This window comes from Sciurus carolinensis, unplaced genomic scaffold (genome assembly GCF_902686445.1).
Source record: "Sciurus carolinensis unplaced genomic scaffold, mSciCar1.2, whole genome shotgun sequence".
NCBI lineage: Eukaryota > Metazoa > Chordata > Mammalia > Rodentia > Sciuridae > Sciurus > Sciurus carolinensis.
In genome coordinates this window covers 28552-55181 of record NW_025920424.1, presented here as the reverse complement: position 1 = coordinate 55181, position 26630 = coordinate 28552, and the positions used below count along the sequence as shown (strand labels likewise).

The window sequence follows — 26630 nt, the reverse complement described above, 5'->3', positions numbered from 1 at the left end:
GCATGAGTGCCAAATGAATTTTTCCTCCTCAGAAATTGTTCTTGTCAGGTCTTTTGGTCATATTGGTGAAAAAGCTGACCAAAATATTTATTTTATTCATCCAAATTTTGTTTATAGAAGGTCTACTATATGCCAAGGAAGATTACACACTACCCACCAATAAAATCTTGTTTCTTTTCAGGGAGGGAAACATAAGGAATAACAATGAAATAAAACACCCATTCACAAGGAGAGCAAACTAGAAAAACTGAAGACAGGGAAAAGAGCTCTGGAGTAGACAGCAGTTTGGGGACCTGAATTCTAGAGCTGACTCATCCTTTTTGGCTATAGCCCTTCCCTCTCTTGGTCTAAGTGTCCATGAGTGTGAGAAGGTATGCTTAGAACTCTATTCTCTGCCTTGATTTTATGATTTAAATCAATTCTGTAGGAGTACAATTACCTCGATGAATATGAATGTGTTAAATGACATGTATATCATTCCTGAATTTCAGTTTAATGGCAATAGGGAAGAGAGGGCAAAGAAAAATAGTGTAGGAAAAGAGCAGAGACCTGAATTCTCTAACTCCAGTCATCAGCCCTCTCTGAGCCTCAGTTCTTCCCTATTCATGCTGTGGAGACTGAATTAGCTGGGCTCTGAACACTGCCTCTCCATTGCTGTTGCTCAGACTTTCTCAAGATTTCATCATTTCTATGACCACAGTTCCTTGAGAAAGTTGCTAAGATTAACCTGCATAAAGAGGTAAGAGACTTAGGCAGTATCCAAATTGCTGTCTTCAAAAAGATAAAAAACGTCATGTAGAAAATAAATTATGCTGATTACTGGAGACTCAAGGGCAGAACTGTAACCATATGTGAAATTTAGAGAGAGAGAGAGAGAGAGAGAAAGAAAGAGAGAGAGAGGCAGATTTCATTTCTTAGAAGGTTGCCATTTGCTTTCATGCAGAGTTATCCTAACAGATTGGGCTAGATTCATAGTTAAAGAATGGCATGTCAGTGTAGATATATAAAGGAGAGGACATTCAAACTGTGGGTGGGAATACCTGAGGGTGGGAAAGTTGGAGTACAATGGGGTTCTTAAGTTATTTTTCTGTGTTTAGAGACTTTGTGGAGCTCAAAAGTTCTGGACTTGCAGGCTGTGGTTGTAGTTCAGTGGTAGAGCACTTGCCTAGCATATTTGAGGCACTGGGTTCAATTCTCAGCACTGCATATAAATAAATAAATAAAGGTCCATTGACAAAGAGAAAATATTTAAAAAATTCTGGACTCTTTCTTTAGGTAAACACACACAATACACACACTTACACATGTGCACACACATGCACATATACACACATACATGATTCAGAGCTTCACTAACTCCTTAAAGTCTATGTAAAACCTTTGGACTTACATGGAAACCGTCAAGTCTGTGATGCTGAATTCTGACAGAGAATCCCAGTCCTTATCCCCTCTCACACTTTCTCTATTATAAACTCTCTTACCCCTTTCTCCTTCCTGTCTCTTGCTACCTACTGTCTTCAATTGTAGTGAAATATGTCCCAAGGAGAAGGTATCCCAGGATAAGCCATGGCTTTTCCAAATAGACACTATAGTGCTGCTTGTCTTGATTTCTATCCACATCATTTTTTCTTCTCTGAGTTCACAGAAATTATTTACCCCTCAAACACTCCTGAAGTTATAAGGCTTTGTCTACCTCACAGCCATGACAAGATGAGACTCTGGGGAAACATGAAATCTGTCTTAAAATATGTGAAGGATAGGTTCATGGAAGAGTGATCACACTGATTATGCATGACTTCAGAGAACTGAAGTGGGTCCATATGCCAGAAGTCAGAGGAAAGCAAGTTTTGGCTCAGTAGAGTGCTGAACCATCTCAAGTTTGCGGTAGAACAGGCAGCATGGTGGTGATGACTCCCTTCTTTAGATGACTATGTGGTGAGGCTGGGTGATCTCTTAAAAATGGAATGCCTTAATCCCAGCAACTTGGGAGACTGAGGCAAGAGTATCTGAAGTTCAAAGCCAGTCTCAGCTACTTAGTGATGCCCTCAGCAACTTAGGGAGACCTTGTCTCAATAACTAATTAACTAACTAACTAAATGGGCTGGGGATGTAGCTTAGTGGTTAAGTGCCCCTAGGTTCAATCCCTGGTAACAAAACAAAACAAAACAGAAAAACCCACCTTTACTGGGTGAAGAGAAACAGAATCGACAACCATGGAAATCCTTAACTTGAGAATTCACAATTGGTAGTCTTTTGGGGTTCTACCACCCCAGACTCCAATAGTTGCAAACAACAAGGTAATCTCTGTCCTCATTTGATGTCACTATAGGCTTTTCCTTCTACCATCTGCCACTTCTTGACAGTGGGTTGCTGTTCCTTCTCTGAAGATGGGGCACCAGACTAGAAGTTTTTTCCAGTCAGTTTTACTAACTTACTTCATGAACTCCTGCAGATATAAACTTCTAGAGCTGCCTATGCCCATAACTGCATTGGCTACAACTTTTCATAGCTCTCTGAGACCCCTAGACAGAAACACATTTGGCTATGTTCTTTTATCAGGGAACTAGGACAGTAGGGAATGTTGCAAAGATACCCTTAGGACTTGGAAAGATTGTAAAATTGGGTGTGATGAATCATAGATTGTTTGTAAGCCTGGCAGGGAGATGAGATGAAGAAGATAAAATCAGAATCTGGCTCTGATTCCCTACATGAGAGTGGGACAACTTTCTAAAGGTACTTACTATCTCTACTAGGAGTTGCTGGCTTGGGCAGTATAGGCTGGTGAGCCTGGCACAGCATCCAAAGGGTATGACTGCCTTGGTTACAAGTCTATACCATCTCTCAGTACCAGAGGGGCCACAAAATGGGAAAACCCAGTTTGGGGAAATTTTGGAGGAAGTTAGGATGTGTTGACCATCAACAGCAAACGTGTCCATAGGTAAGAGGAAACAAACATTATGTAAGGACTTCAAGCAGACACCCGGCCTGAATGGGGGTTGAGTTACTAACAGGATAACCAAAAATTTATAAGCAGTTGAAGCCAAAGTTAGATCAAGACAATATAAAATATGGTAGGGGACAAGGTAAGAACCAGAGAATGCGTTTGCAGCAGGACCTCTTGTTTCAGTGAGATTATGTAGATTTTTGAGAGCAAGGGGAACTTTGCAGCTCTTCCTGGCTCCTTGAACACCAGGATTGGAAGGAAAATGTCATCCAAGAACCAACGAATGTTGAGGAAGACTGAAACAGGTGTGACATTTTCCTGTCCTTGTTAGAATTTGAGCAGGAGAAACTGGGGTATACAGGGTTCCACTTGGGAGAGCTGTGGGTTAAAGAACCAAGATAAGTGCTGTCAATAGAAGGTCTAATGAAAGATGTAAGGATTTTATGTGTGTTGTGTGCACGATTTTGCTTGGTTTTACATTTGTGCCTTAGAACATAGAGGAGGGAAGTGGTGGTGATTTTAGAAGAGAGGATACTCCATGTGCAATGCAGCTGTGCACATAGTGAATGATCTGTAGTGACAGAGAATGAGCACCTCCAGAGTCACACAAGTAAGAAATTGAAACTGTTTTGCCTGAGATGAGGCTTTTGTTGTGATTTTCAGGGTTAAAATAGATTTTAGAATCTCCAAGAGATGAATTGGGGCTGCATTAGATACAGAATTTTATAGTATCAAGAACTATCTAAAATTGGCATTGGGGGCCATTGGGCAAGGTGAGCTCCCTGTACTGAAATCTGGACAATTGTTTCATCTCAATACTGTGACTCATTCTCCAGCCCTAGAGAGAAAGTTAAAATCTCCAGAGAACTGTTGAATTTTTGTTTTCCAGCATCAAGTGTCTGATTCTATTAGGAAGAACAGCGAGGGAAGAACAGAGAGTGAGGGAGGAAGAGAGGGATGGTGGGAGGTGTTTCAGGAGCAGGATGAACAGATAACTTGAAAAGATACATGAATGAATGTGCTTATTCTGGCTCTTACTGTGCCAAGGAGCCTTCCTTCTTCCATCAGCCATGCTATATAACTATTTTCCTCAACTCTCAGCCACACTATCTCCATGGAAATACTTAGAAAAGACTGCAGTGTTAGAGATATGCATAGGAACAGTAGATACTAAACTCTCCATTCAAAACAACCTCTTCTTTTCCTGTCCCTGGAACAAACCAAGAGCATTTCCCTTCTTTGTGTCTTTGTTCCTGCTTTCTGGGAGCTGAAGTTTCAACCTCTTGCTCTCCCTCCTATATGCCCATTTCTGTCCTCTGGTTGTTCAAATCCTAGCTCAAATACTAGCTGTTCTGCAAAGCCTCCTCTGCCCTCAGTCTGCACTATTTGTTTCTATAGTTCCTGCCTGCATATCATTACCTGTCTGGAATTAACTGTTTCTTGGTTGTGGGTTCTTCTCTGTAGTGCAATTGTAAGCTGATGAAGAGAAACTATACTGAATTCTCTTTTTTTCTGATTCCCAGTTCCTTCTCCCATGGATGGACTGGGTATATGCATGGTCTTACTGGCCCTCTGAGTCTTGCCTTAGGAAACCCCAGGTAACTTATGGGTTTTGATGAAATGTAAGTCAAGATGAGTTCAAATGTACATGAGGACCTGGGATGCAGAAAGCAAGAGAGCAATAGTGTCAAAAGTTTGAGAATACTAGTGAAATACACTGAGCATCGTTTCCCTCTTTGCTGAATCCACTCTTGGAATGTTGTATGGCATCTTCACTTGTCTTATGGGAACAAAGTGTTCACAACCCCCTTTTGAAATATGCAAGAACTCTGGCTCAGAGAGAACAATGAGGATAAGGACTATAGTTAATGGCCTAACAGTCTGGTGAAGCACAAGACCATGTCTTAGTAACCTTGGTCCTGCCTCTGCAGTTTGTTTATGCTACGAAGCAGCCCCCCCGCCACTGCTCCTCTGTGCTTCAGTTATATTTTAGGAAAGACTGTTTTTTGATTACATGTCAACATATCTTTTACTCTCCTACCATCTTAAGCCCTTTTTGGGAGCTCTGGAAGCCATCTCAGAGCCAGAAACAGAGAAAATACCCACTGCTTATCCAGTTGATATATATTGGTACACTTCATATGAAAACTTCTGCAGAGGAATCAAATTGGAGATTAGTGATTCCCAGCTTCTGACTCAGTATCTGCTCTTGGATAGATCTGTATGTTAGAGTCAACATTTATTAATTTCTTTGAAAGTGTTTATTTATGTGTTCAACTCTGTGGGTCACCAAGTAAAACAGTTTGTTTTATCCTGTTTTCCCCCCTTTTCTTCCTTCTTTTTTAAAAAAGAAATTATCTGGTAATCACATAATTTCTATAAGCCTAGGTCTACATTTGGAAGAGTTATCTCCCAATCATAAAAACAAGGGTTTAGGTAGATTTTTTTATAAGCTATTCAGTGTTATCCTGCCAGACACCATCTCCCCGAAAACCGGGGCACCCCAGAAAGATTGCATCACCCTCAAATCTCTGCCTCAACTTTCCTTACTTTTTTAATCCATAAACAGCAATATGTGGCTAGGGTGCAAACGGATATGCATGCCTGAACACACATGTGATATAAGTTTGCTTGCCTCCATCATGACTGCTTAGTAATCTCTGATGCCTGGCTAATAACAATGATGATGATTTTGGTAATGATGATGATAAATGAATTTCTTCTTATGCCTTAATAAGTAGTTTTGACATTATTGACATCAGAGGGCTCCCTTTCTGGCTTCCCTAGAAGAGAGATGTAGCTGCTGATCTCCTCCACTATCCCTGGGCAGTAGTGGGTGGCTAGGAAGTCATGAGACTGGTTGAAACAAACACCAGGATTTCTTAGAGTGACAGTTTGCTGCATAGCAGAATATTCTGAACTGCTAGGCTCTTCAATTCTCATTTCTACTCTTGGTGCTTCAGCTAATTCTTTCTGTGACATTCCTTAAACTCTCCCACCCAAGCCTTGGTTTCTCTACCTTTAAGTTACTGGGAGAGGGGTAGGTGATAAGGAAATGACATTGACTCTGAAGGGCTTAGGTCACTGTTTTCTTCACCACCATCCCACCTCCTGAACTCTAGGGAGGCAGTTCAGTTGCTTTTGTTGTGGCTTAAATGCCCCCAGACTCCTTGAAGAGGTAACTTAAAATTCATAAGTGAAATGGCAGCCTTGGACCACCAAGCTATACCTCTTTTCCACTGCAACCCCACGACTGAGTTCCATCTCCCTCTTTCTGCTGCTTCTGACTCTGGCAGCACTGATTTACAGAAGCTTGCCAAATTCTAAACCTTCCTCAGGGACGCTCCCTCAAGCCTCCGACTAACCTGCCACAGTCCAGTTCCCATAGTGGTACTTCCTGGGTGTCGGAGGAGACTGCAGTGTCTCTCGAGGCCAGACTCAGAACTCCAGGGTCACTGCACGCAGTTTTGAAGCTGGAGAAAGGAGAGCATTGTGCTGGCTCACCCCATTCCTGGCGACCCTCACTGGGGCTCTCATAGACTCTAGAGCATTCCCTCCTGGTTCTCCAACTTCCCCCTGCCTCATTCTGCCTGTAAAATTCCCAAATTTGTGCAGGCCTTTCCTGGCGACTACTCTCCCGCATAACTGCCTGGGTTTCTGGTACCCAGCGGAGCTTGTATGTCAGACCATGGGTTGGTCAGTCCAGTCGCAACGGCAGTCTCCGCAGCCCCCTCTTAATCCCCTGCGCCACAGCTCCTAGCCGGTGCTTTGGGCGCTGGTGCAGAAAAGAAACGAAGAGTAAGGGGAAGGCAGATTATGTATGCCTGTGTGTGTGTGTGGCGGGGGGTGTATGCCGAAAGAAGAACCCATAAGTCCGGGTTCCCAACTGCAGCAGGAGAGGAAGAGCAAAGGAGGAGCGGCGAAAGGAGGGGGCAAGAGACAGGAGCGACGAAGACTTTGCCATCCTCTCTGGAGCCCCAGCGGGTGGACAGGGCGGGGGTTCAGTCGCGGCTCCCCATTGGCTCCCGCGCGGGCCCGTCGACTTTCTATAAAGGGCGGCTGCAGAAGGCGCGGCGGGCACCGGCTAGGAGCGCTAGTGGCGGAGCCTGGCTCCGCCCTGCCCACAGCGCGGACCGGTCTCAGACAGACGGACTTACGGACTGATTGCAAACAGGAGAGATTGAGTCAGAAAGACCCAGGACTGCGGAGAGGAGGAGGGCGCTGGGGCGACGCCTGACGCTGTCCCCAGTTCAGAACAGGCGCTGCCTGCGCTTTCCAGGCGGCAGAGCATTTGGAGCTACCCGCGTTCGTCGACTCAGCGCTCAGCTGCCCAGCTCAGCTCTGCGCACTTGACTACTTCGAGCCGCTCCTGTCCTTCTTGCTGGTTCCTGGCGCTTCTTTCCCCTCCCCATTTCAGACACCTTGGAGAACACCTTCTTAGCTTAGAGCTTCAGCGCACTGAGCAGAGCTCGCCGGGCTCTCCGTCGAGGACCTCACTTTCTCCTTTCCCTTCCTTGGGCACTCCCTGACTCCGTAGCTTAAGGACCTCACGGTCCTCCAAAGGCGTCAGGATGGACGCCCCAACCACAGAATTGCCCCAAGGGGTTTTCCCGAACCCCGGCACCATGAGCTATGGGGATGAGCTGACCCCTGAAGCTCTGAGTGTGCCCAGCGGCTTTGATGACCTGATCACCTCCACCACCTCTCAGGTGCTGCAGGCCATTTCTAATGCCGCCTCTGCAGTCGGCCGAGCCGGCCGCAACAGCGTGCTCTCCATGATGCCAGACCACATGCCAAACACCGGTGACCTGGCCGACACGTCGGGTCCCCTAGCTTCAGAAGTGGTGTCTCAGGATGAGCAGGTGCAGTTCTGGCTAGTGGTAGGGTACACCATAGTGGTCTTTGCTGCCATCATAGGCAACTGGGTCTTAAACCATGTGATTATGAAGTACAAGAGGGTGCACACCGCCACGGGCCTCTTCGTTGTCAATATTTCCGTGACCAACATGATGCTGGCTCTTCTCAGCTCCCCCTTCACCATGGTAAGCTGGTTCTGAGGAAGGCGGCCTGGGGAATAGGGTGAATGTTAAGGTATAACTTTACACTTGGAGCAGAGGGAGCTGTTTGGTGGGAGGAAGCACTGGAATGGGTTGGGTTGATTTGGGGAAAGTTTGCATAGAGATTGAAATGGTTGAGAGACATTGCGAAGGGTTTGGAAATGGGGGTGGGATGGGGGCAAATTGAGACAGGGTTGTAGTTGCATTGTTATGTTGATCTGCTGCCTTGACAGAGGCTGAGAGAGACTTAGGTTGCCCAGGGTGGCAGTGGGGACCTGTTGCAAGTGAGGTTTTGTCTGACATGTGAATCTGAGTTTTGTCACAAAGGCCCACTCAGTTTCTCCACCTTTCAAATGCAGTGCTTGGACTTGAAAGTGGTTAAAAGCTTTTGTGATTTGGTGTCTATGACTCCAAACTGGACTATCTGTATTGAGAAGATGGGAAGAGCAGAACTGCAGTGTGGAAATATTTCTTTGTTTCTTCAGACAATAATGTCAGCAGTTTGGTGAAGCAAAGATTCTTTTACTTGTGTTTTTGGGTTTTTAAGAGGGGTGAATCCAGGGCTTCGTCCCCATGCCTTATGAAGCATTCTTTCCCACAGGTGCGCTATCTGTGTAATTCCTTGGTGTTTGGGAAGATGACATGCCACCTCAGTCGCTTTGCCCAGTATTCTTGTGCCTATGTAACTGTGATGAGCATGGCTGCTATTTCCCTGGACCGACATCGGGTATGTTTCTCAGATCTTGTAAAAGGATAGATTCTCTTATTAGGTAGATAGAGACAGGTAAAAATCACAAATAATCCTGAAAGTTCTTTGAGTTTCTTGATACAATATATGTGAATGAATATGTATAGTTTAGGGGAATTACAAAGTGAGGAAATACAGACTTTCATGAAATTAAACATTACATAAGAAAAATGCTACCATTTTGATATGGTGCTATGGGAAAAGAGATGTGGTCAATAAACAAATAATAAAAAAGTGCTCCCTCATTTGGAAAACATTTCTTTTTTGCTGCATTGCAGGACCAGCTAAGGGAAAAAAGAGGAAATGAATGAGTCAGAGATAGGTGTGGCTTCAGGGCTGGTGGTGGGCTGAGTTTGGGAGGTGGGGGTGAAGTCTGTGTGGGAGGGCTGAGGAATTGAAGTAGGAGGGCATGAAGAGCCTTGGAGAGGAAAAAGCTGGAAGGAGGTTCTGAAGTAACATAAAAGGAAGTAGGGGGGATGAGAACCTGGGAGGGGTTATATAGTTAATCAGTTGGGAGGGAGGGAGGGAGAAAATGAGTGAGGTGGGAGGGACAAAGAGGTGACTAAAGGGATTGTGGCTAGAGCCAAATGGGAGGGGCCTTAGAAAGATCTAGGTGGTAGGAGATAGAGGGAAATAGTCATGGAGGGAGGGAGAGAAGAGGGAATGAGTGGCCACGGAGGGATCAAGATGGGAGGGTATGGAAATAGAAGGGAAAGGGCATGAAGAGCTAGGTGAGAGGAGGGATGAAGAAATATGAGGAGTACTTACCCATCCAAATAAGATAAAAGAAAAATAAATCACTTTTGGACATCCATCCCTCTTCTCCATGGAACTCCCAACTCAAGAGACAGGGAATTTGAAGTTAGTCTTCTAGGATTCCTGACTCCTCATTGAAATGTTTCTCTCAACATTAGCTAATGTTGCTCTTTCATCAAAAAAAGGTCACACAGTTTTCAACTAAAATAGTACCCCAAACACATTTCCTATCTACGTACCAAATCTTTGCAACTTTGCACCAGAATTTCAGCTGATGAATGGCTAATAAGTAACCCTAATTTGAATTGTTGAATTGGTTTGGGGTCCTTTTCTTCCAGGTGATGCTATATCCCCTCAAGTCCCGGATTACTCCAATGCAAGGCAATGTTTGCATCATTATCATCTGGATTGTGAGCACTTGTGCTGCTTTGCCACATGCTATTTACCAGAAACTTTACCAGGTGGAAATTGGGTAGGTGGAACACATGATGGCTGTTGTTGGGATTTCAGCAACCTATGACCTCAATATCCACATACATTAACTCATGGAGTAGGTGTTTAAATAGCACATTTCAAAACATGATGGTGAAAATAAATTTCCCTAAGCTGTAATTTATCATGAGAGTGCCCAGGTGCTCTCATGGAATTGGGTTATTAGACATATCCTTTCCTATTTGGGGGGCTATAATTTTCCTGTATGTCATATGAAATATCTGGATCAGGGGAACCTCAGAGCTCCCTGCTTCATATCACTAGACTTCAGGATTGATGCAGACACAAACAGTTAAAATATGTTTCTCCCTCAATGACTAACTGAAAATGTAACAGCTGACTGTGGACTTTAAGAAAAAGGCAAATAAAGTTGTTGCTTTTTTCTTTCTCTATCTTATAATCTAGAAACATTACTGAGGAAACTGCCTGCCTCCCCAGTTTCCCATATACTTCAAAATCCACATGGAAATACCTTGACCTGAGCACCTTTTTGCTCTTCTTCATTTTGCCATTGATGGTGCTGGTGGTTGTCTATGGTCATGTGGCCAAGAAGTTGTGGATCCATAATGCTGTCGATGACATTAATATCCATACCTACATCTGCCAGCGTGGGAAGAAGAAACAGACACTGAAGATGCTGATGACAGTGGTGCTTGTCTACACAATCAGCTGGCTACCCCTCAACCTTTACCTGGTGCTGCTATCTAGTGAATCCATCTCAAGCCACAATGGTCTGTACTTTTTCCTCCACTGGCTAGCAATTAGCAGCTCCTGCTACAACCCCTACATCTACTGCTGGCTCAGCGATAGCTTCAGGATTGAAGTTCAGAAGGTCATCATGGAAATCCAGAAGATGCTGCTGGATGGGATCAGTCGCCTAAGAGGGGAGCACCGCCGGTTGAGCTCTGTCTCACCCACCCACCGTCCTGCCTGGGTGGATCCCAATCCTGGAGTGCCCAAATTCCCACGATTCAAAGATTTTGATGAGCTACCCAGTCCTCCTCCCTCCCCAGCAGTGGAAGTCTCCTTTCTCTATCCATCAGTGCCTAGAGTTTAAGCTGCCCAGACCGCGATAGGTTATCCATCCTCAAAATACCTGAGATAGGATGGGACCAAAACAACTAGGACTCATTCATTTCTTATGGGTGTGGTAGGGAGGAAAGGGGTTGGTACTTGAGGGGTGGGGTCCATATGTGAATCACCATATGTCACACTCACTCTTTAATTTCTTTTGCCTTTTTTTTTTCCTTTTCCTCTTTCTTATTATTTTTTTTCTCAACAGTGAGTACACTGAGGATATTTGATCTCCAGACTCATCAGAGTTGTTTCCCTGCCACTCAAAGAAATTCCACTTTGACTTGGAGCCATCTGAAGCCCATCTCTGTCTGTGGTCACCAGTCCTCTCTGTTCATTCTTGTGTACCAATTGGGCATGATATCGTCCATATTATAGACATTGTTCCAAGAGTTTTAAAAACCCCTACAGATTTTTATTTGTGTTTTATTTAGATGGACAGAGACCATCTTCCTATCATATTCCCAGGGAAATTCCAGGAGAGAAAGGTATAGTTTTGGAAATTTTATTGGATGCTCTGGGAACTCAAAGCACCTTGTAAGTGCAAATTGTTAGTCCTGTTTCTTGTGGTAGAGTGAGAATGAGAAATCTTAAAGATGTAGAGGAAAAGGCAAGGCTCACTCCATGTTACCTGGATTATTTCACCAAGTTGCTATAAAATAATTTGGTGATAGTTTCCCTCTGAATGTAATAAAAATTGAAGTGTTCATTAGTACTGCAAAATCCAAAAAAATTCCTCCCTATTTCTGACTCTACATTTAGCATCATACCTTGTTTCATGTAAATTTGTGCTGAATTGTTTCCCTTTCTTTTTCAGGAAAAAGAAAATGTATGATGTGCTCCCTGGTATTTCAATTGTTCCTCTATATTTAGCCAATGAGAATTTCATCTCAGTAGGAGAGATGAGGAGGAAGTAATATTGCATCCTTCTTGTGCTACTGCCTTTATTCTGGAGACAGTGTTACTAATGCACTTTGAAGTGTACTGATGTTTCTTTGTATCAGGATGATCTCAGGATGGGAATGAATTTCTTGTGCTCTTTATCTTTCTCCTTCTTCTTTGTGCACTTTTCCATTACCCTTTGCAATACCCTTTTCATCTCCTCCTTGACCTCCCCCTATCTTTCCATCCTCCCCATCCCTTACCTTTTTCCTCCATCTTTTCCTCCTCCCTCTATTCGTTTCCCTCTCCTCTACCTCTTCTCCTCTTACCCTTCCTCTTTCTACAAATTCCTTCTCACCTCTCTTGCTATCTTCTATTTCCCACTCTCCTCCATTCCCCTCTTTTCCTTTTCCCTCCATCCTCTTCACTGTTTTCCCCAATTTCTTTTTCCCTTATCTCTCCTCAACTTTATCCTCCTCTGCCTTGTCCCTATCCCTCATCCTTCTTAAGGTTCTTCCTTTTTTAGCACTCCTCCAATTCTTCCTTCTTTCTTCATTCCTCCAGCACTGTCTTTTATTCTTTATTTCTGCCTATGCTGTAAATGTTGTAGTCACTCTCCTACTGTGTTGGTTTTAGAAATTTTGAGAGTGGGTTATCATTATCTGGTTAAAGTGAATGCATGCCTCTGCTTGCTTTTCTTTCTCCTTCATTATCTCTCTTCTCATCTTAATTGTTTTCTTCTTAATAATGACATATTCTCAGTGTCCATTGAGATCTCTCCTGGGAAGGGGTGAGCCAGTCTCTAGAAGAATGACGCAGGTTAAATGGAGTTTAGTTTTTGGCTTGTGTGATCCCACTTGGTATCAGGACGTGGTGGGTTTTTCCTGAGTCATGACCCCAAATATCTCTAGTAAATTTCCACACTAGCTACAGTGTTGCATCCATTTTTAGACCAAGGAAAAAATGAGAAAAAGATCTAATTGTACTTTAATCTCTGTTTCTTTTCATTTCATTGTCATGTATTAATACCTTATTTCCTCTACCTTCTTACAGTCATCCCAACTCAAACAAAAACATTGAACTATTGAATTTTATCACTCAAGTACAAGACTAGATATTTGAATGAATTCGAGGCTGAACAGATGACCACATCTGCTGTAGTTAACATTTAAAAATGCACATCCATTTATAGTATCCTTTTGGCTTCAGCTGTTTTTGAGATTAGTAGTCTTTGTGAATGGTGAGCTCTGCTGGTGTCTTTCCCCAACTCCTTATGTAAATCCTTCCCATTCTCCTAAGGACAGAGAGAATACCTTCCCATTTTTTTTTTCCTTTGGTAGTATGTATACATGCCAGGACAGTGGAATGTCTGTTTAGGGTTTTACCTCCTCACAAGGCAAGGGAAGAGTTTTGAACAGCCCCTGGGTACGCAGTGCTTCTTGGAGGAATTATACTTTGCTCTGATATCCTCCTTCTCCTGCTTAGACTTAGGAGAAATTTGGATAAAAGGGCTATCATTGTAATTTAAATGATTATTGTGCTATTGTATTCTCACCTAATGTTCTCTCATTCCCAGGAGAACTCTTTCCTACTCCCATCCTTATCCTCTACAAAGAACAGACTTTTTCACCCTCAGTAAGGCTGGCAATCTGGAATGTTCCGTGCTTGACAGATAATCCAGCTTCGGTGTTTGCTGCTGACTTGACTGGACACTCCACGTTCAAAGAACTTCTTCTGCCCAACTGCTTTGGTGATGTATTTGAAGAATTGGGCATCTGAATAGTTGGAGTTTCACATGGGGTTTTGTTTAGATTTTTTTTTTCAGCAGCAACGAATCTGAATTCAGCACCCAGCCAAGTCTGAGGGTGCTACTATTGTAAGTAGTTTCTGGCTGGGGGGCTCATTTGGTTGGAACATGGTGCTAATGAGCTCTAGGTCCTAGGCTCTAACCCATGTGCGGCCATTTAGCTCTGTGGGTTCGAGCATGGTGCTAAAGAATTATGGTCATGTGGTTTCAAAAGCCCACATGTGTCCGTTTACACAGACTGCACCACTCACCCTAGCCAGCCTTTTCCTGAACTTGGGTTATCAGCCACCTGGAACACCCAGCAAAACTGTTGTGTAAATAGCCCTGAAAAACTTGTTTTCACTTCTGAAGAAACAGCTTAAAGTGTATTCCCTACTGATTGTGCATTAGCAGTGTCACCTTCTTATCAGAAAGAAATCCCTTTCATAAGGGGTCTTTGAACAAAGAGAGTGACAGCAATGGCAAAAAAGAGAAGTTGGCACATTCTCCCCTTTTACAAATCCAAACACATATCCCAACTTGTCTCTAATAGCAAGAAACTGTATCTTCATCCAACCTAGGACATTTGGAGAAATGCCTTGTTGACAGTAAAATCTACATGCAGCTTGTCCAGTGTTCAACCATAATGGGATTAGTTGGAGTGGGAGAATTCACCCACTGATACAGATTATCTGGGTGCTGGTAATCAACCTTATGTTTTGGTCACTTTTATATGGGTCTTGTAGATTCTTTCCTATGTGTTTTGATCTGAAGGCCTTCTTCACTGCAAATTCTTTTTCTTCCTATTTTTATAATTCTCTGCTATCACACAGTCCAACAGACACATGCAAACACATATGCACACAACACATACCTATACACAACACACATGTAAAAATGCAAAAACCCACACATATGTGTAGCAAGCAAACACAAGTATGTATGCATATAAATAATACACACATGAGGATTGATTATATTTTGAAACAAATACACACAAATAATTACAGTCTACAGAGAGGAACATATAGATATATGAAGACACAAAAAGACACACACACACATTTACAAGACACTTTTAAGAAAAGAAAAAGGATGCTCCTGATCCATGCTAGAGAAGAGGTTAAATACCCTTTTTAGGAAAAAAAAAAAAAAAAAAGATTATACATCAAGTTGGTAAGCAACAGGGAATTCATGAAAAGTGAGATTTGTGGAGCTTGTCCTTCATTAGCACATGTGGAGAAAAAAGAATATAGAACCAAAATCCCTTTGCCTAACTTGTGAGGAATTTTCTAAGGTTGGATGCATTTGTTTCTACATGAACTGATTTGATAAGTAGTTTTACACGAACTGATTTGATAAGTAGTTTTACACGAGAGGTACATACCTTACTATCAGCAAGTTTCCACCTGGAACCATAGTTACACATTTGGACCATCTACTTTCTACTCTGTCATTGCTGAAGACCGTAAACATTTCTAGACTATGAAGCGAAGACTCATTGACAACAATCTGTTGTCCTATGTGCCACATTAGGAGGGAAAGATGGACCTCGTGTGGACAGTAGGGGAGTGGGAATGAAGCTGTTTATTCTGATAACTCTTGTTCACAAACTTGTATGTGTTTACTTCAAACTCTTTTCCCTTGTAGTAGTAATATAAGTATCCCTCATATGATGATGACTTTGTAATTCCCAAAGCAAGATCTGGTGTTTTTCAGTAAGTGTTTGCTATCAATGTTTTACCCCATATTGAAAAATTTTAAAATGTTGGGGGATTGGGTAGGACTGTCAATTTCACTTTCAAATGTACTGGTGAATGGAAATATTGTCTCAAAACTGTGAAGTACTAGTTCATCAATTTATGTTGACCTTCAGCTTGGAGAGTCACCTTTTTTCATTCTTGGGTGAACTTGATAATAAAGAACAGAATAGCCTTACCAGGAGGCCTAAAGGAAGAAAAAATGTAGATATTGGTGTGGTAAGTTTCCTGACATAATACACTGAGACGCTGAAGGAAGTGCCCATATTTAGATATATCTAAATATACTTATGTTAACTGGACTTGTTGAAATGCAGCATCAGAATTTAAAATTCAAGAGTGAATCCCACTATACATTTGTGATAAGATTTTGCTGGAAATAGTTTCTATTAAGCTTGAATATTTTGTGGGAAGATCTCAGAAGACACCAAAGAGAGAAACAGATCAGCTGGCCCTCAATGCCTTTGATCTATAGGGTTTCCCACTCAGAACACTGATCTAAATGTGGTGAAAATTCATTAAGAGTTGGGAAACTGAATATTTGTAACTTTAGACAAGAAGCTGTTTGTCAATACCTTTGTACTTATAATTTGGTACTCAGATAGGAAAGTCTGCCCTCCCCCAATTAAAAAAAATCAAATGCAAAAAAAAAATAAAAAATAAAAAATAACAAAAAACTTACAAGAAATTAAGAAAATAAATGCCCCTTTAGACTTTGTAAGGTAGTAAAGTTTGTTTCCTAATTCAACACCTGCTTGAGCAGTGTCCCTCGCTCCTCCCACCACACAATGGAACTGAACTTGATGATACCTTAGTGGCTTTTCAGCTTTTCAGCTTTTTACCAGTGCTCACTCCTTGCTCACATGCTCAGTGGAATTATGGAAAATATCTAGGCATATATGCACAAGTATATTACACACTAGCTACTTGGTTCAAACGTAGCAGTGGTGTGGGCTGTGTGCACCTGAAGACTCCCAGGGAAAAAGACTGAGACTGCCAAATTCCTTGTATGCAAGCTGCAGCTGTGGTGTTTAAATGACGCAGGAAATAAGGCTCCCTGTGGAATTATTAATGAATTACAATGGGACATCTTGATGAAGGGGATTGAGAGAAGTCTGTGTTATAACAGGAGAATGGACATTATTTTGGGTTCCCAGCAGGGATGTGCGTGTTACTTATTTACTTGTTACTGTTACTTTAAAATTCCCTGCCAATGTTCCTATCCCTCTGTACCCTAATTTAATGTTTGATTGTGAATTCTGGGTTGGGGAGGGGGTGGGGGTGGGGGTATGGAAAGTGGGGGTAGATTAGTATATATATGTATTCACACACACATACTCATGCTTATACTAAATAAAATATTTGTTCAAATTACTTCTGAGTTCTCATATGAGCCTATCTGTTCAGAGGAAGGCAAGGATGGGCATAGTTTACATGGTGTATATTTATGATCCACATTGGCTGTTATAAACTTAAGTCAACATTGAAAACTTTTATGTGCTCAACTTGTGGGCATTGAAGTGGGAGTGGATGGTGGTGGGTGTATTATATAAAAGTAAATCCTATGATCTCTGCCATGAAAAAACTTCTGGTGGAGCAAATGAGAAAGTTAGTCTGTGAAAACATAAAAGACTGAAGTCTCTATGTTCTGGTTTTATAACCAGTAAAGGGTGCTGAAGCCTCAGTGGGAAGAACTGAGAATTAGGTATAGTGTCCCACAGTCAGTGGGTGAAGGATAGAATACCCAAAACAGGGACTATGTCTCGCTCAGTAATACCAAATTCAGAATTCCCAATGTTTAATCTCAGAGGGAAAATGACTAGAAGGGAATGAGTAGGTATTAAGTGGCCTTGACTGAAACACCTTGAGTTTACCATTCTTGTGTTTTTGCTTTAGTTCTTACTGAAACTATACACAGGTACCTAGGAAGGGCTCCAGATACACCTTTGGATGCTCTGACTCTTTAATACTTGGTGGTTTTTGGAGATCTCCATTCTTACCCAGATGTATTAAAGGAGAATAACTGAGAGAAAAAAAACCTCGTTGGACCCAAAAAGCATAAAAACGGGTTAACGAATTCCCAGTCTCTGTCTTATATTTCCCAGCTTCCATCACAACCTATTGATAATGAAAGCTCTGTCCTTATCTCAATTGCTAGTACCATAATGAGAACAAGGTTTTGAGAAAAAGGAAAAAGTTTTATTCCTTGCTAGCAAAGGAGAAACACAGGGAACTCCTGTCCAAAACACTGTGATACTCTCTGACACAAGTAACACGAGGCTTTAAAAAGAGGAATACAAGGGCCAGGATCCAAGTATTATTAGTAGATATAATTAATTTGTATCCATCAGTTGTCCTTGAGAGAGCTATTGCACCAGTTCCCAGGTCTGAAGGCTTTGTGTTTTTTACTTTTTTAATTTTTATTTTTTGGCAGCAACACTCTTTTAACCAGTGAAAGACACAATAGCTTAGCCTGGGACAGGAAAATGTTAGTTTTATTTTCCTCCCCTGCAAGGGAGGAAGATAATGGGGAGAAGAAGAAGAAGAAGAAGAAGGAGAAGGAGAAGGAGAAGGAGAAGGAGAAGGAGAAGGAGAAGGAGAAGGAGAAGGAGAAGGAGAAGGAGAAGGAGAAGGAGAAGGAGAAGGAGAAGGAGAAGGAGAAGGAGAAGGAGAAGGAGAAGGAGAAGGAGAAGGAGAAGGAGAAGGAGAAGGAGAAGGAGAAGGAGAAGGAGAAGAAGAAAGTTAGTTTTAAAATAAGCCACTTGCCACAGAGCAGCAAAGTTTATACTCAAAGCATAAAGTGGATCCCCAGTATACTATACCCAGGACTAACAATTCTGTTTTTTTTTCCCCAAATAATATCAGATATGGAAACCATGACAGTCCAACACTGATCCTTCTTAAGGAACCTTATCTAGTTTTCCTATTTCCTAGCCTATGGCTTGTATTTGCTTGGACATTGTATTAGTTTTTTTGTCACAATAATGGAATGCCTGAGAAAAGTTACTTATGAAGAACAGAGGTTTATTTAGCTCACTGTGCAGGCTCTGGTGAAGTCTCTATGCCAGATAGTGGATAGTGCAGTGCATGCAGAGGAAACAGGAATTGTGGGGAAAGAGGGAGAGAGAGAGAGAGGTGTAATGCTTCCTTTTTTTCCATCACCCTCTTATAAGAACTTCCAAGGGGTCTCTGGGTAGTTACATTAAGAGGACAGGGTCTCTGGTAAGATCAAAACACCTACTATGAGGCCCTACTTCTTAAAGGTCTCTTCATCTCCAAATACTGACACCTTGAAACAAGGTTTTTTTTTGTGTGTGTGAGCTTTTTCAGTACTGTGACCAAAAGACCTGATAAGAACAATTTTAAGAAAAGTTTATTTGGACTACCAGCTCCATCCCTCAGGGCTCAAGGTGAGGCAGAACAACATGGTGAAAGAGCAGCAGAGAGAAGTCACTCACATAATGATTAGAGAGGAGAAAGAGAGAGAGAGAGAGAGAGAGAGAGAGAGAGAGAGAGAGAGAGAGAGAGAGAGAGAGGAGAGACTCTACATGCCAAATACAAAATATGTAACCCAAAGGCTCTCCCCCAAGGATCTACCTCTTCCAGCCATACTCTGCCCACCTTCAGTTACAACTCAGTTAATCCCTATCAGGAGATTAATTCACTGATTGGGTTAAAGCTCTCAAAATCCAGTCATTTATATAAACCCTCTTGCATTGTCTCTCACATGAGCTTTTGGAGTACACCTCACATCCAAACCATAGCAAGCCTTTAACACATGGACCCTGGAAGGGATACCCTAAACATATTTAATTTGTGGTACTCAACTTTGTGTGACTGGGGCAAAATACATGAAATAAACAATTATAAGGCATAAAAGGGTATTTAGATCCACAATTTCAGAGGTTTCTGTACATGGTCAATTGGTCCATGCTTTTGGGTCTGTGGTGAGGCAGTATGCAAAGGTGGGGAGTATGTGGTAAAACAAAGCTGTTAATCTCACAGCAGCTGGAAAGAAGAAAGAAAGATCAGACATGAGCACCCCAATATCTTCTTCAAGGGAATATCCCAATTACCTAACCTCCTTCCTCTAGACCTCACCTCCTAAAAGTTCCACCATCTTCCAATAGTGCCAGAGGCTGGTGTTTGAGCCTTTAATACATGAGCCTGTGGGGGATATTACAGTTCCAAACCTATAGCACAAACCATAGCAAGTATGATCATGATAATATCCGCCAAACAGAAACCTCTTCCTGGGCAAAAGCATATCTGTTTTTATAAAAATTGTCCTACTGTAAGTGTTCTTATAACTTCACATGCATTAAGAACTTATTTTGTAATTGAAGATATGTTCATTTATTTTAATAGCACAATAATATTCTTTTGGTTAATACATACTTGGATATAAGCAAACTTTAAGCCTTAAGTCTAGAACTAAACATACAAATAGAAAAAAAAAACCCCAGCAATAATATTTTGTCAATACAAACGTATGTTAAAATTTAAGCAAGCTAAAAATGTTTGGCATGATTTGGCATTAGCAAAATCACCAAGTAGTCTTCCAACTTAATTTTTTTCATCTTTTTGTGAATCTGTGTTGTATACTGCTACCTCTATTAAATATTTTTGACACAGTTCCTTAAATAGTTTCTTAAATAATTTTTAATTTGGAGAAAGGCAATTTTGCTGTAGATACAGTGATGGAAATTAGAAAAAGAAAGCACATTTTAGAAAAATTTGCACCCATGCTATGATATTTTATAATAATCATGTTAGATCTTTTATTTCATTTTAAATGATTTTATACAAAGAAATAATTGCATTGGAAAAGATTCTGAGTGGCCATTTGAAACACTCATTTTCTCCTTCTATGTATTTCTCAGAATAGATTTTTCATCCATCTGAATTAATTGGTTAGAGGGTACACAAACAAATCAGCAGTTCAATTTAGCCCTAAAAGTCAAGTAGTTACTATATCAATCACATGATAAAGCATAATTGACTATAGTATCTTTGACCTGCCAAAGCTGTTGAATATTATAGCTAGAGTTAAGCCCTGGCATATTTGCAGGCAAAACCCAAGAATACAGACATATTTTAAGTATCATATTATTGGATCCCAGCAAAATTGCAGCCAAACAGGTTTAAGTATCAAAAACATGATTTTTTTTTTGTTGCTTTATGTATTCTGTTGTATATTTTTTGTGGTGCTGGAGATTGAACCTAGTATTTTGTGCATGCTAGGCAAGTACTCTACACAGAACTATATCCCTATGAGCTAATGTACTATTTAAAAAATATTTTACTGAGGTATAACTAATACAATAAGATATATGAGTATTAAGAGCATAGCAAAATGAATTTTTTTATGTACTCATACTATCACTACTCAGATCAGCATGTTGATTTTTCCAGGACCCCCTATGTCATTCCCTGTCTCTATATCCCCCTAGAGGTAACCACTATTCTTCTATCACCAGAGTTTGATATTTTTCTTTTTCAATGTAATATTTTTATCTTTTAGTTTCAATTAACACATAGTAATTGTATATACTAATGAGTTTCAGTGTGATATTTTCATATATGAATATAGAGTGCACTGATCAAATTCAACCCCCTCTTATATACCTGCCCACACCTTTTCTAATCTCTAGTCGTCACTATTATCCTTTCAGGTTGACATTCAATGCCAGTTTTTAACATAGCCCCAAGGACAATGGTTTTTTTTCACTCTGTATAAATATAAAATGCTAATAAGTACTTCTTCATCACTTTGGTTAAAATAAGTCAACTGTCAAATATCTATTATATACTACCACTGTTCTTTGTCTTGGTCAATGCTGATTAAAGATCAGAGGATTTTTATTGAAGTTCTGAATGCATCAGCATAAAGATACATAAACTTTTTACACCATGATAAATCTGTTGAGCTATGCACTTTTAAAGTCACCTGTAAATAATAAACACTGAGGCCCTTCTGAGTCAAATCAGAAAATGTTTGAATTATGTGGGATAAAATTGACTAGAATATGACTGGTTGCTATTTTGGGCACAGTTAGGGATTTTTGATTTTTTTCAGATCTATGTAATTTGTGATTGAAACTACATAGGCAACTAAGGATTAAGAGAGCAAGCATTGAATGTTACAGAAGAGCTAACAGAATGATTTATTGCTTCATAGGTCATTGGAGTATATATGTACTCAAATGCCTGCTTAATTGTTAAGAAGGCTCTGATCACAATTAATGTATTTTATTGCTAACATATTTTTAGGAAAGTCTAGTCATAGTTGTACTCCATTCAGGTCAAAATACATTTGTTTTCTAATGATGATTTATTGGTTTATAAATGCATTAGCCTATTCAATGATGAAGACAAAAATTTTAAATTCACATGAGCCCCTTATATTCCAAAGGTCTTGATTCCCCTGTTTTCTCCAGGCTACTAACATAGTAAATGCTAGGGACATGAGGAATAGACATAAGGCTTAGACATATAGCCACATTTTAATATCATAATATAATTATGACATTTGCACAATCATCCTTATGAACAATATAGAGATAGAGTATAGAGATTGATAATCTCAATCTCAAGGTCTAAAAGTTCTGGAAAACTGAAATCTAGTTTGATTTCCCCCAGACACATGAGATACCTGAATATCAAAAACTAACTCTATATTCACAAGCTAGATTCATTGGGCTAGGCAGAGCAAAACAATAAGGACAGCAGCCTGTTATTGAAAGTTTGGTTTTGCCAAATTTTGAACCAGCCTAGATCAAGGTTAATAGAACATCAGTGGATTCAGTCAGACACAACATCTAGGAGGTAATAAAATTATTTTCTTTTAACAAATACTGTTTTTGGTGTGGTCTATGGTAATATCTGGGGACTTATGTTCCCATTAGACCAGTTCTTCCCTTGATGCCTGTCACATTGGGCCTATATGGACAATTGAGGATCTTCCTCTGACTATTATTCAGCATCATAATTCCTACATTGGAACAGTAATCCTGCCCTGGGGAAGGCAGACTATATCTATGCCTTTATCTATAGAATTTCTATTTATATCTATATCTGTATTTACAACCACATAAACATGAAAGAAAGAGAGAGAGAGAGAGAGAGAGAGAGAGAGAGAGAGAGAGAGAGAGAGAGAGAACGAGAGAACCAAGAAAGCTGATCATGTAGTTTTAATCCAGTCCAAATCTGGAGGCCTGAAAATCAAGAAAACCATTGATGGAAGTTACAGTCCAAGTACAGAAGAATGATATCTTAGCTGGAAAACAGGTAGAGAGCAAATTGTTTCTTTTGTTTTAGGCATGCCTTTAGTTGGTTGGAAGAGGTCCACCCACTTTGGGGAGGACAACTTGCTTTACCTCATCTACTGAGTCAAATATTAATCTCATCCAGGAACAACCTTACAGACATAATAAAAATAATATTTGGCCAAATATCTTGGCATCCTCTATACCAATCAAGTAGATATAAAATTAATCATCATAATTATTTTGACAGAAGGGTTGTTTGAAGTCTTACCTCCCATTATGAAGTAAAAATGGACCAATTTTCTTTTTTCTGCCCTTATAGAACCAGAATGTGGAATGTCAATTCAAACTCTGTCAACAACATGCTCTCTCCTGGTATTTTAAACACTTATCAAGAGACACAAATGAAGCAATCTGTTCGTTATCATTCATAACTTTAATCATAGAATCAGTAGCTGTGACTCTTTGATCTGACTTGGTTGAATTTTGAGAATATTGTGGTAATGTCTGCTTCTTGACATTCTGGAGTTGTCTTGGTAGCACCCTGTTCCAATATTTGGTCAATTCTTTGAGGCCCCAATGCCTCTTTCAAAAGACTTCTAATAGTTTCCACTTTATTTAAGTGAACTACAGACAGATTTTGGTGCCTGAAAATAGGAATGCTAACAGATACACATTAATTCAATATATTTTTATCAGACACACATTTGGGGGTAAGTTCTAGAGACAGTGTAATAAAAAACATACTGCACTCTTATGGAACTTACAGAGAAATCAGAGAGACAAAAATAAGTTACAGGAATAATTTCAGTCATTGTAGGGCCATAAAAGAAAACAAAAGAAAGGATTTTTTGCAGAAGGATTATCTCTTTTAATAAATTAGGTGAGAAATAGGATACAAATAAAGTTTGAATGGGGGAAGAAAAAATTTTGACTAATAGTCTGTATTTTCAACATGAAATTTAGTATAGCAGTTATTGGGAACTGAGTGGAGCTGCCCAGGGAAAAGTAGGATGTATTTCTGCATATTACCTAGAATTCAGTTAGGGCTGATGGCCTTTAATTTGTAGTATTCTCAATATGTAGAGAAGTTTTTCTCTAGAAGTTGTAAGTATCCTAAGTTTAGTATGAGAGAAGGAAGACACAGTGATCTGAGGCTGAGGGTTTTCTTGATAAATGCAAGGATGGATAAAATGGGAGGGTGTTAGTGTGTTGGTAAGATAGTGGTTGAAGTAATGGGCCATGGGATTAAAGTTGATGCAGAAATACCATAGAGGACCTTGTTAATTTAGAAGACTAGTCAATGGCCTAGTTGTGGGGAACTGAAATGAAGTAGTGATATGGTCACTGAAATTAAGAGTTGACCTTATCATGCTAGGATTAGGATGGACCACTGTCACTTTATGTCTTTGTCTTCCTACATTTGAAAGTCCTGAAATGTATCCTGATTACAATTCAAATTATGCTTCTTGGTATTTTGAGTTTATTTTTAAAAGTTTATAATAACCCTATGCCTTAGTTTGGATTGAATGCCCCCCCAGGTCTTGTGTGTTGAAAGTTTGGTCTTTAGCTGGTGGCACTATTGGGAGTTGGTGGTATATAGGGGGCAAGGTCTAGTTGGAGGAAGTAGGTAATTTGGAGTATGCCTTCGAGGGTTTATTTTGTGTTCAGTCTCTCTCTCTCTCTCTCTCTCTCTCTCTCTCTCTCTCTCTCTCTCTCTTCCCCCCCCCCTTCCTAGCTGGCCACCACAAAGAAAAAATCTTTTCTCTACTACTCCCTCTTTGTCATAACATTCTGCCTCATTGCTAGCCTATAGTGATTGGACCAACCATCTATGGACTGAAACCACTGAAACTGTGAGCCAAAGTAAATCTTTGCTCCTGTAAGTTATTTTTCTCAGGTATTTTGTCACAGAGATGGAAAGCTGACAACAGATCCCATAATCACCATTATGACTTTTAGAGGACACACAAAATAATCTGATAACAGTCATTTACTGTTTCCTGATATCTTTTGTTTGAACTGATACTGAGCAGAACTTTAAATAAACCAAGGGGATAAAGGGTGAAGTGGAGAAAGTATGGTTTAGATTTTACTTTGAAAAATGCTTGTCAGTTAGAGAAACACCGTCATCATCAACAACCCAAATTCAATGTCATGACTTCGGCTCTAAGGTCAATGGAATGAATCTGAATTTTCTGCTTGACCCAGAGATGTTTACCAAAAGGCAAGAAAAGCATTCATTCAAAGGTTATCTTTCCTTATTATTACAGAATCAATGTATTCTAATTGTACAAATGTTGGTAAATAGAAAATCACTAGAATATAGTTAAAATAATCCATGAAACAACTACACTAAATTACAAAAATCATAATGTTCCATGTATATCCTTTTAGTGTTTTGTAAATGCAAGGACTTCTCTTATTTTTAATGGTGCTATATCCCCTATGCATTTGAATATAGAGTCATTCAACAAATACTGTTGATTTTTTGTTACAAATTTTTACACAGACACTATTTTGTAATTTACTTTTCCCATCGAATATGATTGACCTGAACTATTAACTCTTCTTTTCACTATCACATCATTTTCAGTACCTGACAGTATTACCCTTCATGGATATATCATATTTTATTTAAGCAAATTCCTTTTTTCCATTTAAATTGTTTTCATTTTTATTATTATACACACTAACAGGATGAACATAGCCTTCGCATACATCTTTGAGCATATCTATGATTACTTTTGAATAGCTTATTAGTGATAACTGAGTCATCCAAATAATCTCCCCAGATCTCCTCAATGTTTTCAGAGGGCAAAGGGAAGTCATTCAACGAACATTTATTGCATGCCTGCACTGTGGAAAATAGGGCATGGTATTAGACTAGAGGGACTGTGGTGAGTGTGGTAGAATGCTGAGATATTTAAGACATGCATGATTCCTGTAATTAATTAAAGAGCTTAGTTTGGAAAAATCTTATTAGTATGCTTTATATGTGTTAATTATATCCAATATTTATTATCTGTTGAATTTCTGATAGTTGAATTATATTTTTCTATGTGTTAATGTTTATAATACTTTAAGAATTTGTTAGTGACATTAGCAAATATCCAGGTGTTGTTTGGTTCGTGGAGGAAATTTAATCCCTTAGGCAGAATCAAACAATATAGGACTGGAGGTGATGAAGGTGCGGCTAAAGGGCAGGAGGTTCAGGGTGAAACAATGAATCCCTTATGAGGTAGGTGGAGGAGGACAAGAATGAATGAACCACAAAGCTTCAAGGAAATCAGTGTTCCAGTAAAGATGAGGACTAGGTCAAATTAGATAAGGTCCTGTGGAAGGGAACTTAGAGTCCTATTCAAGACCTCAACATATATTCTGCTCAGAAAACATGGAAGAGACTAGTGATGAGACATGGAGTTTATGTATCAGAGGAGAATATGATGGTAAGACCCTTCTTATGGGACTGGGAGTGCTTGAGTATTTCCTATACTACATTAAGTGGAATCATAGGGGAAATCAGTTCCAATATCTTCAGGATTCACATCTTGAACATAAGCTAAGGACTCAGCTATATCAAGAAAGCACTTGGAATCCTCCTATTTGGTTCTGAGACCCTTCCACAATAATCCATGAGCTTATGGTCATAGACTTTCATGAAGAGCTTTTTAAAGTATGCAACTGACTACATTACTCTTTGAATTTCAACCTTTCAATGATATCTACAGAAAATACAAAATAGGACTCATTTTTCTTGGGAGAAAATGTTTATTCCTCTATGACCATCTCCTGTTTACATCAGCAACTTTTGTCCCACCACTTGTGACTTGGTACTGCACAACTGAACATGGTTGTTCCTT

The 26630-nt window shown here is 40.2% G+C and overlaps 1 protein-coding gene across 1 annotated transcript; it reads left to right on the top strand.

Annotated features, from left to right (window-relative positions):
- Positions 1-7515: 7515 nt before the first annotated feature.
- LOC124975721 (probable G-protein coupled receptor 83) lies at positions 7516-11054 on the top strand. Its single transcript, XM_047538304.1, has 4 exons — positions 7516-7986; positions 8603-8728; positions 9844-9977; positions 10403-11054. The coding sequence occupies exons 1-4, from the start codon at positions 7516-7518 to the stop codon at positions 11052-11054; spliced, it is 1383 nt and encodes a 460-aa protein (XP_047394260.1).
- The last annotated feature ends 15576 nt before the right edge of the window (positions 11055-26630 follow it).

Bases quoted from the DNA above. Each gene is read 5' to 3' on its own strand.
- LOC124975721 (XM_047538304.1), top strand. From the start codon at position 7,516: ATGGACGCCCCAACCACAGAATTGCCCCAAGGGGTTTTCCCGAACCCC. The intron at 8,729-9,843 runs GTATGTTTCTCA...CTTTTCTTCCAG, and splicing joins TTTCCCTGGACCGACATCGG to GTGATGCTATATCCCCTCAA. The intron at 9,978-10,402 runs GTAGGTGGAACA...CTTATAATCTAG, and splicing joins CTTTACCAGGTGGAAATTGG to AAACATTACTGAGGAAACTG.